The sequence below is a fragment of the Gossypium hirsutum genome, chromosome D07, assembly GCF_007990345.1.
Source record: "Gossypium hirsutum isolate 1008001.06 chromosome D07, Gossypium_hirsutum_v2.1, whole genome shotgun sequence".
Lineage (NCBI taxonomy): Eukaryota > Viridiplantae > Streptophyta > Magnoliopsida > Malvales > Malvaceae > Gossypium > Gossypium hirsutum.
The window spans coordinates 25,159,128-25,170,370 of NC_053443.1; the positions used below are offsets into that span (position 1 = coordinate 25,159,128).

Consider the following 11,243-nt stretch of genomic DNA (forward strand, 5'->3'; position numbering starts at 1 on the left):
ATTGGCAACTTCGGTGAATAGAATTTAATAAATTTCACCCTACCCATACATGTATCATCAACAATGGAAAATTCCTAAAACTTTATCAAGTTTACAAATTGGTACATGGGCTAGCTAAATAAAGCTCTTATGACCTCAAAAACATAAAAATTACAAGAAAGGGACTAAATTGCACTAACCAATTGTGGACGAAAGATTAAGCTGTCATTAGGTTTTTTTCTCTCTTTTGCTTCGGGTAGATGAAGAAGATGATTAAGAAATGATTCTTTTTCATCCACTTTATCTATATTATACATATATATTATTAATTTAATAAATCATAGTTTAATTAATTTAAAACTTAAATTAATTAAACTTAAAACCCTTGATCAACCGTCCACTATTATATATATTAATATGGTCTAATTTCTATTTTAGACCTTTGGTTAATTTTAATTTAATTCCTGAATTCATTTTTTTCAATTAAAAATATATAGCGATTGGACTTTACAAATTAGTCCTTGAGCCCTAATTAATAACCAATTTAGCTAAATTACTTATCCAAAATTTAATTCATCATCATAATAACTCCGTAAATATTTTTATTTAATAATTACAAACTCGATTTACTGAAACGGGGTCCCAAAATCGTATTTTTCAACACCACTGGAAATCGAGTCATTACAAAAACAATTGTCTCTAATGAACAATGAAGAAGATTTTATATGGGCTAGCTAAGTACATCCAAATAAAACTCCTAAGTATACCGAAACTCTAATTAATCTAAACAAGAAGTAGTTTTAAACTAAACTTTCTTGTTGACTATGAAACATAAAACTCCTAAATAACTTAAAATATTTAAAAAATCTAAAATTCGGAATAAATAATTAATAAAACCTAATAAATACAATATTGGGCTCATATATAATAAAAATTAACCCTAAAAATTGAATTCAATATGTTTAAACTCGAATTAAAAGCTCGAAACTTCTAATTTCCATAATATTCCCATCCAAAAACTCTACTCACGTAGCCTTCACTAAAACAACCATAACTTGAGCTCCCAAACTTGAAATCATATGATTCAAAGTGCGTTTCAAATTTAAGAGATAGATCTTCAAAAGGTATGAAGATATCTCAACCCCAAAATGCCTGAATCCCATCCAAAAACTCGTCGCAAGTCAACTAATTTCTCAAACTTGAAAATTGGCACCTTCAGTGTATGGAATTTAATAAATTTCACCCCATCCGTGCATGTATCAGGGAGAGGGACGGGGGTGGGGATAGGACGATAGGGGAGATAGGGAGGGGAGGGGAGGGGGAAGGGGGCATGTTTTTTTTAAAACTTTTATTTAGTATTAATATAATTATTTTTATTTAATATTAATATAAAATTTAAATTTATTATATATTTTTTTGAAAATACTTATGTATTTTTATATATATATCTTTTAGTTTTTTAGAGATAGGATCAAATTGAGACCGTTTGGAAATTTTGAGAGTTAATTTCTTAAAATTATAACTAAATCAATATGATATGTAAAAGTTGAGGGCTAATTTTGTTATTATACCAATTTTCAACTATCACATCACCCTCATGTTAGTGCGATTAACGAAATGACTAGAAAAAAAATCTCGGTTAGTTGGGTGGCCAATTTAAAAGGAATTCATAGTTAGGTGATAAAAAAGAAACAAATCCATAGTTGACTGATAAATTTTAAAAATTCATAATTAGATGACCTAAAAGGAAAATAGCCCGTAATCTCCGGTGTAGGTTGCGCTAAATCTTTTATCTATTTTGCTAAACGTACAAGATCGTGAAAAGGCCTGGTAACAGCTCTCCCTCACTTACACATTTCAGTTGAAGTTACCACTTATAGCCACGTGATATGGAAGCACAAGCTTTGTCGACAGTTGAATACAAGCTTTGTCGTAATTGTAAACCCCACCACCCAATATTACCCCAAATAGCCTTTTTCTTTGCGGTCAATTTTGTTATTAGTCTCTTTGTTATACATAAATTGTGAATTTAGTCCTTATATCCTCTAATTTAGTTATTTTCAGTCACTCTAATTTGCAAATTTTGAATTTCACGCTTGACCGAAAAGGTACCTATTAACTTTATTAAGTTATACAACAAACATATTATTAAGCGTGTAGGTTCATATTAGCTAAGCTATTTCCACATAATGGATTTAATGGGTTATTTTTTTTACATGGGATTGAAATTTCAAAATTCAAAAATTATAGATACTAAAAATTATAGAATTATAGAATGGGGACTAAATACAAAATTTATGCATAGTGCGAGCTTATTAACAAAATTAGTATAAGCATTAAATAAACAACTTGCTCATAGTAGAGGGACTAGTAACACAATTTGATGTTTTCTTTTTTCTTTTCTTTTATTATTATTTATTACCTTTTTTCCCTCTCTTTTTCCTCTCGTTTTCTTTTTCGTTTCTTTCTATTCTGTGTTTCTGTTGCCCATTTTATTTGAAAAAGAAACTGAAAATCGATAGCAATGACGACGCCAACTCGAGATGCAATCGAGAGTTTCAAGAGCATAACTGGAGAATCGGAGTCGGTTGCTTTACGGAAATTAGAGGTACATTCCTTTGTTTTCCTCTTTTCACCTTTTCTTTTTACTTACTAATTTTACAGATTTGTTTTCTAGGGTTTTTATACCTTAAAACTTAGCTTTCTTGATAACCATCCAGTTTCTTTGCGGAATGCATATTGTGGAATACAATGTTTTTATTTGTTTGCTTGGATATCTGGTTAATTTGAAAGTGATCATGTCTTGTAGTTTCAGTGTTGCAGATTTAGATTCATAATTATTGTGATCCTGCGTACTGATAGTTCTACATTGATTTGTCGTTGATGTACATATGCTAAAGATTATGCTCATTTAATGCTTTGATTGGTAAATAGGAGTATGGTGGCAATTTAAATGCGGCTGTCAGCGCACATTTTCTTGAACTGGAAAGAAGCATGTTTGGCTCTATCCCTTAATTATATTTTCATTTGTAATTAATTTATAAATGAATTAATTTACGTTTTCTTTTTTGTGTTTGGTCTTGCTTTTCATGTTCAGCACGAATCCGGTATCTTCTGCTTCTTCTCAGAATAATTTTGTTGATACGAACAATCAAAGTGGACTTGGAACAGGTGGAATTGTTCCACTCATCTCTGCTGTTAGAAGATTTAGGCCTTCATTATTGCTTGACCCCAATTACAGGAGAAATTTGTTAAACCAGATCGGCACTCCTAATTTCAATCATTATACAACATCTCCTCATATGGGAGAAGTGACCGGGGTCCCTGTAGGGTTTAACAGTCGAAATGAGCATCCTCTGAATTCAGGAGTCAGACCTGTCATCACGGATTCACCAGGAACACCATCATACTATGGAGAGGGGACTTACAACAATGTCTCAAGAGATGATCATCAACATACCAATGATATAGAATCTGAAATGATGCAAGCTGCAATTGAGGCTTCTAAGCGGGATTTTGGACAGACATATATGCATGAGCGACGTGGTTCTTTCTATGTACGCACTCATACCGTCGAACAATGCGGTTCTTCCTAGGCTTTTTTAGATTCTTAATTCTTATCTTTATGATGCAGGGTTCATCTAGTGTTGGGCTTCAACAACAGCAAGAAGATGAAGAGCTTGCTCGTGCAATTTCATTGTCTTTGAAGGTTTTCACTTCTTTTTCCTGGTTTCATGATTTGAATTTCCTTGTGTCTTTTTCACTTTTGGTCCTGGTTTCTCTCTAACATCAAGTAAGTTCAGACAGCAGATGAAGAGAAAGCAATGCGTATGCCGAAGGATCATTATGAACAAATGGGAACTTATGATTCAAATGATAAAACTACGGAAACGACTAATAACAGCTCGAAGGTGTGTATTCTACTCTGCTGTAGTTTGTTACAGATAAAATTTCTGCGAACGGGTGCATTCTCTCATAAATGCAGTGACCTGCAGTTATTGAGAATGCAGTAGAATGCATTTACTGAAACTGATATCAACATTTAATAGTAGCTTTTCTGAAACAATCAGGTCTCATGTTATCTAATTTGGCCGTTAATCATTAGACTTATTATTTTGTTGTGTGCCTTAGAACAAATCCATTGCATATTCTGTGACTCTGATAAAATGTTTTGTTTGCTTTTGTGTTGGTACGAGGTGTTCAGAGAACTAGAAATGTTAAGCTTGATCTTCAGTTTAGTTTAGTATATTTAGCTTTATCTGTTTTGGGAATTAATCTTTCGACTTATATTTTTGTTGTGTGCTTTAGAAACAAATCCATTGCATATTCTGTGACTGTGATCAAATGTTTTGTTTGCTTTTGTGGCGGTTAAAGGTGTTCAGAGAACCAGAAATGTAAAGCTTAATCTCCTGTTTACTTTAGTTTATTTAGCTCTATATATTAGAATTTATCTTTCTTTTAGCTGATTAGGTCTAAACTCTAAAGTGAATATCCTAACTCTCTGGAACAATAAGATAAGGGAAGTTTCAAATGCTCTAGCTAAAAGTGTTACATGCTTCTTGTTTCTCATGGAAGCACCTTTTCCTTGTTAATAAGAAGTGTGTTGAATTCAAGATAGGAAACTCATCACTTAGACAACTACCAGTGACTCATGAATCTGTCCATGATACTCAAAATCATCTTCTGAGTAAAGATTCCTTGAATTCTAATGAGGTATTAACCTTCTAATATCACAAAATTTCTGCTTCTCGAGCTAAGGACCATGTTAATGTTTTACTGATTATACTGATTTCTTCTTTTCTGGGAAAAGTGGGTTGATATTTCACAGAAAGAGCTTGATGAAGCAATTATGCTGGAGACCCAACTTTTTAGCCAGATTTCTGAAGGCAGTTCGTATCACCCTTCTCATGAGCAAGGTGGTCCTGGTAGCAGCATTAATCCTGGTCTAGAGGCTGTATCTCGTCCACAACCATCCTCTTTAATGGACCAACGTTTACTGCGGCAACAGCAGGTTTAGATGACCCCTAGAATGACACATAATATCGTCTACTGATTATATTTACCTCTGATGAATTGGACAAATTTCACTTGTTAGGATGAGGAGTATCTGATATCTCTATTAGCTGACAAAGAAAAGGAGATGATTGCTCTTAAGAAAGCTGAAAGTCATAGTTTGAAAGAAGAATCTCTCAGAAAGAAACATGAAGGAGAGGTGATATATATTTTACCCATGTAGGATAAAAGATGCATTTAATATTCTTGATTTGTCCATTTGTTCTTACGTACTATTTGTTATATGATTAGGAAACTTGTGATGATGCCTGTAAGAAGTATTTTCCAGTCACTGTAAAAACTATATTCAAAAATTCATTTAAATATCTTAGATCATGTATATGTTTCTTCCATTCATAAGCTAAAACTGAAGTTAATATTTCTTTGCCACAAAATGAATGGGTATATCTAATTCTTCTGCTGATCTGCCATCAATGAGATTGCCCCTGAAGCCAAATTGATTTTGGATCTACTTAAGTTTTAAAAGTTATTGAGCAGTTTTGCATTTATTTTATCAGTTTTTCTGAGTTACTTTGCAACTATGCAATCTAATGTCATGATGAAATACTGCTATGTCTATCTTTAAGAAATCTAATAGGCTTGTGTTTGAATAAACAATACGAAATGCCATTCTAAACATGAATAATCCCCTTTCTATCTAAATTTAAAAGGATCATCCTAGTTACAGATTCACTTCCGATTTGGATTGTGAATTACATAGTCTAATCACTAGTTTATTTCGCTGAGGGCAGGAAGTCAACAAGGTAATGTCAGCAAAAAGTACTTCACTCCCACCAGAGCCAGCAATAGATGATGAGAATGCAATAACTATACTTGTTAGGATTCCAGATGGCACCCGCCATGGACGTCGCTTTCGCAAGTCAGACAAGCTCCAGGTAAAATTTTTTCTGAAATTTAAGACTATAGATTCGTTTATTTCCTATTCTGATTTTTGTTTCATTCCATTGTAGCTTCTTTTTGACTTCATAGATGTTGGGGAAGTGGTGAAGCCAGGGACTTACAGAGTGGTGAGTGCTACCTAGTCTTTGTGTTTAATCTCTTTATGTGGTTATTGAGGTTTCAGTTTTTCAATTCCTCTAATTGGTATCATAGATTTATTTTTCTTGTTCTCTCAATGGTATTAACAATGTAATATGAGCTACTAATTATATATTGTCATTTGTTACTCACTTCCATTAATTAACAGGTAAGGCCATATCCTCGCCGTGCTTTTGGTGCCGCTGACTGCTCTTTAAGTTTCAACCAACTTGGTCTGACAGGCAAACAGGAAGCATTGTTTCTGGAATTCATATAGCATCGACTGTTTTGCCTTATTTTCATGAGCTTTTGTAGTTTTTGGCCAGGTACCATAACCCCTGCTGACTTTGTTTCCTTTTAGGTTTGAGTTTTTACAAATGATATTAGACCTTAGTCTTTGAATGAGCTGAGATCATAAAAATGAAGAGAAATCAAGAAAATGATTTAGGTAGCCATGATACATTTCTATGCAACCATCACATTACTGGGAAAAGAATTAAGGCATAAAAAAAATGAAAATTAAATAATTAAGAAAAAAATAGAAGAAAGAAACAAGAAAGCAGAACAAACTTTTTATGGCAGCTATGAAGCTTTATTAATTCCTTATTGGTCATGTTTGGGTGCCAATGGTGGTGTAGTCCAATATTGCTTAACTGCAAAAAGAATCTTCTCTCTTTCATGGGGTCCCTTTTCATGGTCTGCAATTCTTCCCTCCCATTGCATAACGTCTATGATTTTCTTGATTTTCAACAACACGTCCACATCGTCTCTAATGATTACACTGCCTTCTGGTCGTAAAACCCTATCCATTTCTAGAAGAATATCCTCCATGTCACATCTGCATTGTCCAACTATTAGTTCTCGTATCGATAATACATAAATAATGTTTGTTTAATTGTTTCTTTGTTACCTGTCTTTGTAGAGACTGAAAATGGAGTCTGCATGAATAAAATCGTAGGTTCTAGGATAAGTAGACATTGCCTCACACCTATCAAGAAACACCAATGAATCATTAAACTATTACCCACCACCAAAAACATAATCGAACTGACCGGACTGACTAGTTGGATTGGAAATTGATTTGAAGAGAGTCATTAGACTGGTTAACCTACTAATTGATATGGACCGGTTGAATCAAACAAAAAAGTTGGTTTAACTATTTTTTTTATGTCTTTTTAAAGATTTATTTAATTGAATCGGTTGGATTAACAAATGAATGGTATGATTGGTTCTGAAAACCTTGATTGAGGGTAGAGAAAGAAAAGGAAAATACCAATTTTGGTAAGTTCCAATCAATCCACGTTCATAGATAACTCCAAGAGTGTTGAGCTGATCAGCCTCGACAGGTACAGCGTTCATGACCCAGACGGGGTCATCGACAAGAGCTGCTGCAAAGCCTCCCAAATATGCATTCATATCCAACAAGTTGCGGTATCGCCCTGTCTGTGCTAGCTGATAATCTATATTCTTATAATATGCTACTCTCTCCTTCCATAGCTCTGTGTTCTCTACAAGGTTGTTTCCTGTAACTCCTGTTAAACTTCCACTGCTGATCCTTGGAGGGATTGCATTCAGCCTCTGTGGCCATTTTGGTAATTGCCCACCTGCAATTTCCTTTATTTCGGATACTTGAGGCAATGGTGTTAAACATTTCTCCAATTTTGTATACCTGCTCCACAAATTGAGTAACTTTTTAGTGGAGAGTGAAAAAGAAAGATAAACTCGGTTGTTTTATGTATGTATGTAACCCTTTCAAGATTAGGCATTTAATAGTTTTGGTTGGAATCGCGACATCAATAGTTATTTTTCTTATTCCAAGTAAAAGCAGTTTTTAAATATGAAAAAGGTGTTGGGGCTAAGAATGACAAAATGATAGCACTTGGACATGCCTTTCCCAATCAATTGGTTTTGGTATAACTGCCAAAGTGGTAAGTAAGAAGTAAGAACTTGCTTTTTGGATGTTGAAAATAATCCTTTTCTCCATTCACAAGTCACTCCGTCAGTCTCCTTGTATTTACTAAACAAATTTTGGACACTTTTTATTGACACTGACTCTGATTGTTAAAACCACTAAAATTGAATTAAAAAGGGACAAAAAAAATACTCACCAGGCCATGTCAGGGTTCTGAGTTTGGCAAAACCTTGGCCGCTTGAAAACCTTCCTGGTTGCTTTGCAATGGATATGATTGGTGGGTTTTTGCCAAATGGCAATATCACCCTTTTGTACAATTTTTTTCCAGCACAGGGATTTAGCCACAGTCTCGATTCGAGACTGTTCTGCTTTCAAATCATCAGCCGTTCTATTCCAACCTTTCCAATGATTTTCCCAGTTGATTGGTGGCCCTGATAGAATCCAATACCCACCAGGACGTAGGATCCTATCTACTTCAATTAAATATATTCCATCTGTCATAAAATTGGAATTAGTAAATAATAAAAAGCAGTTAGGAATGGAGTAAATGGAAAGTGAAGCAATAAGCATAGCAGTAATTAATGTTGTTGAAGGGACCAAATGGGGAGGGTTACCATAGTTGTCCCAAGGGATGAGGCAACGAGAGCAATGGGCCATGTCGAAAGCTCTTGAAGGATAAGGAAGCCTAATGGAAGCAAGGACTCCGATCACGGCAGGGACTCCACGTTCCAGAGCGAATTGCACTTGAGCTTCATGGGTGTCTCTTGGTGCAAATGACATTGCTATAATGTTCCTGGATAATAAGTATGCCCCCCAACTGGCTACCTGGTTCCGTTAATTAAATCGTTAATTCTTTAGAACAAAGTTTAAAGTTGATGATATGGTTGAGTTACAAAATTGTTTATTATAGACCTATCAATTCTAATCTGAATTCGAATCTATATATCTTTCATTCTGGGGTTATAAGTGGAGCAAATTTAGAGTGATAAATGGTAGTGCATGATCCAACAAATTATTTGTTGTTGGTGAACCACTTTACTTGAAAATGAAGACTTCTTTCCAACTATAAAAGTTGCCTAAATAACCATCTAAGTTTGACTTTATGATGTACTTTACTTAAATCTTTGGTTTTAAACACAACATGCATGCAATATTCTCCTCATTTCTGGCGATCTTTAATTTCCCATTACACCCATTGTTTGTGCTAAAATTCTGCAATTCCTACCTGGCAGTATCATCCTGATCAAAGATATCTTCATAATTATAGTAATTTTTTTTAATTTTAAATCCACCATAGATGTGAATGTGATCACAGTCTAATATGAATAGTATTCAATAAATTAATATAGTAGCTGAAAATGACTGAGATTGATTCAACCCTATAAAATAAATGCTATGAAGAACGGATCAAAAGGGGCAAAAAAAAAGATACAACAATTATTTCTAATTTTCTATGTACTTGAAGTAAAACAAAAGGAAACGATGAAATTAATAATTTGCCAATGAATCCCTCTACTTTTTCATCTCCCCAAACAAGGTCAAAATCGGCAACCCAAAGTTTGATTTTATGAAAATTTATTAAACATAAACGTGAAAATGTTAGAACGTACCCCGCAACCGGTATCAATGGCTGTTCTTATGGAACCATCTTTGAGATTTATCAATTTATCGATGTCGTCAATATAATCACCAGCTCCGCGAGGAAACATGGTGCCGCCACCGGGAAATCTAAATTTCTCCCCTTCCACCTTAACCCAATTCTGAGCCTTTTTTTCGACAGTCAGCTCTTTATGCGGAACGTTAGCAAACCATGCAAACTCTCTACTCTCAGGCCACCTGAAAGGAACCTTGTAACCGTACGGAGCTGGTATCCGACACTTTAACAACTCGTTCTTTTCGGGACAGTGGCGCTGTCTGTATATGAGCATGTCCCTGTCGAATTTCAGTGACCTCCGAGCGTCCTCGCATGGGGTGTACTCGGAGAAGGAGATGTTACAAGGAGGGAAGTGAGGGACACGCGCGGTGGCGGGAGTTGGATCGTGGGGTAGGTGGTGGGGCATGAAGTCGAGTTGGGCGGTGTGGAGGGAATAGCAAGGGGAGGAGGAGAGGAAGCCGGAGACTGGTGAGGAGGAGGAGTTGGGGATGGGGCCTAAAGAGTGTTGCCATATTCCAATGAGGTAGAAAATGGTGCAAAGAATGGCGAGGATGGTGATGGAATAAAGGTTGGAGTTTTTGGAATTGAAAATCGTAATGTGAGAGAGGAATCTAGTTGCGGCCATTGACGAAGAAATTAAGCTTCCAATAATAAGAAGAAAAATGAGGTCAGAGACAAGAGACTCAAAACTAAGACAAGCATAGGCATATATAGAGAGAGACCGCCTGCTGTTTTATTTTTATATTGTAACTTGCAAGAATTATTCTAATTATGATGGTGCATAATTATGTGCAAAATTACATTAAATTAAATTAAATTAAATTAAATTATGAATAAAATAAAACATTAGATTGAGTACAATTGTTCAATCTTGAGTTGGTATACTATCGAGTTAATTTTTGACATCAACTCAATCAACAATATTATTAATACTAGAAATCTTATCATACGTATATGCTTGTGGAAACCACAGATTTAGAATACGAATGTGTGCTTAAAAATAATACAATAAATAATGAAACGTATGGTTTGAAACTAATTAATCATAATAACACATGAAACATGTACGATATTAAAATAAAAAATATATATTAAATGAAAAGATTAAAATACCCTCAAATAGTATATAGATATGCAACTAATGGAGATAATGACTTGTGCATGTTAAAATTAAAAAGTATAAAATGCATCAAATGAGGGTTTTACTAATTCAATTGGTATGGGTTTAAATCTCACCATATGCATATTTTAATTCATTTTTTGTTAAAATAAAAAGACTAAAATACCCTCAAATAGTATAATTTATTTTAATTATGGAAGAGCATTTTCGTAATTTCCTAAATGAGTTGGTGACCTAGTTGAGGGTGATACCAACTTAATAAAACACTTAATAAATAGTATAGATATGCAACTGATAAAGGCAATAAATTGTTCATATTAAAAACGTATAAAAAACGTTAAAACAAAGTTTTGGTTGAATGATAAATTTAAAGTTTTATTAATTCAATTGATGTGAGTTCAAATCTCACCATATGCATATTTTTATTATTTTTTGTTAAAATAAAAAACTAAAGTACCCTAAAATAATAGAACTTATTTTAATTACGG

The 11,243-nt window shown here is 34.1% G+C and overlaps 2 protein-coding genes across 10 annotated transcripts; one reads left to right on the plus strand and one right to left on the minus strand.

The window, feature by feature from the left end:
* Positions 1-2,203: 2,203 nt before the first annotated feature.
* LOC107955328 (plant UBX domain-containing protein 9) lies at positions 2,204-7,860 on the plus strand. Of its 8 annotated transcripts, none has more exons than XM_016891073.2 (12): positions 2,391-2,587; positions 2,914-2,975; positions 3,077-3,536; positions 3,614-3,688; positions 3,783-3,890; positions 4,555-4,692; positions 4,790-4,990; positions 5,075-5,191; positions 5,784-5,927; positions 6,003-6,059; positions 6,239-6,395; positions 7,324-7,860. In XM_016891073.2, the coding sequence occupies exons 1-11, from the start codon at positions 2,504-2,506 to the stop codon at positions 6,344-6,346; spliced, it is 1,554 nt and encodes a 517-aa protein (XP_016746562.2). In that variant the 5' UTR covers positions 2,391-2,503; the 3' UTR covers positions 6,347-6,395; positions 7,324-7,860. The 8 variants fall into 8 exon arrangements, with proteins under 8 accessions (XP_016746565.2, XP_016746562.2, XP_040952730.1 ...); XM_041096796.1 differs by having other exon boundaries at positions 7,416-7,860; XM_041096797.1 differs by having other exon boundaries at positions 4,594-4,692; positions 7,416-7,860.
* LOC107955327 (probable methyltransferase PMT15) lies at positions 6,382-10,326 on the minus strand. Of its 2 annotated transcripts, XM_016891071.2 has the most exons (7): positions 9,592-10,326; positions 8,596-8,806; positions 8,178-8,475; positions 7,343-7,738; positions 6,980-7,057; positions 6,640-6,907; positions 6,382-6,475 (listed from the first exon to the last, which is right to left on the minus strand). In XM_016891071.2, exons 1-6 carry the CDS (start codon positions 10,258-10,260, stop codon positions 6,673-6,675), a joined length of 1,887 nt encoding a protein of 628 aa, XP_016746560.2. In that variant the 5' UTR covers positions 10,261-10,326; the 3' UTR covers positions 6,382-6,475; positions 6,640-6,672. The 2 variants fall into 2 exon arrangements, with proteins under 2 accessions (XP_016746560.2, XP_016746559.2); XM_016891070.2 differs by lacking the exon at positions 6,382-6,475 and having other exon boundaries at positions 6,501-6,907.
* Between the last annotated feature and the right edge of the window lie 917 nt (positions 10,327-11,243).

What these genes read in the sequence shown, in the direction of transcription:
- LOC107955328 (XM_016891073.2), top strand. Translation starts at nt 2,504, where the DNA reads ATGACGACGCCAACTCGAGATGCAATCGAGAGTTTCAAGAGCATAACT. An exon ending in GAAAGAAACATGAAGGAGAG is followed by an intron (nt 5,192 to 5,783) that starts GTGATATATATT and finishes CGCTGAGGGCAG; the next exon opens with GAAGTCAACAAGGTAATGTC. An exon ending in GCAAGTCAGACAAGCTCCAG is followed by an intron (nt 5,928 to 6,002) that starts GTAAAATTTTTT and finishes ATTCCATTGTAG; the next exon opens with CTTCTTTTTGACTTCATAGA.
- LOC107955327 (XM_016891071.2), bottom strand. Translation starts at nt 10,260, where the DNA reads ATGGCCGCAACTAGATTCCTCTCTCACATTACGATTTTCAATTCCAAA. An exon ending in CCATTGATACCGGTTGCGGG is followed by an intron (nt 8,807 to 9,591) that starts GTACGTTCTAAC and finishes TAACGGAACCAG; the next exon opens with GTAGCCAGTTGGGGGGCATA. An exon ending in CAGAACCCTGACATGGCCTG is followed by an intron (nt 7,739 to 8,177) that starts GTGAGTATTTTT and finishes TTTGTGGAGCAG; the next exon opens with GTATACAAAATTGGAGAAAT.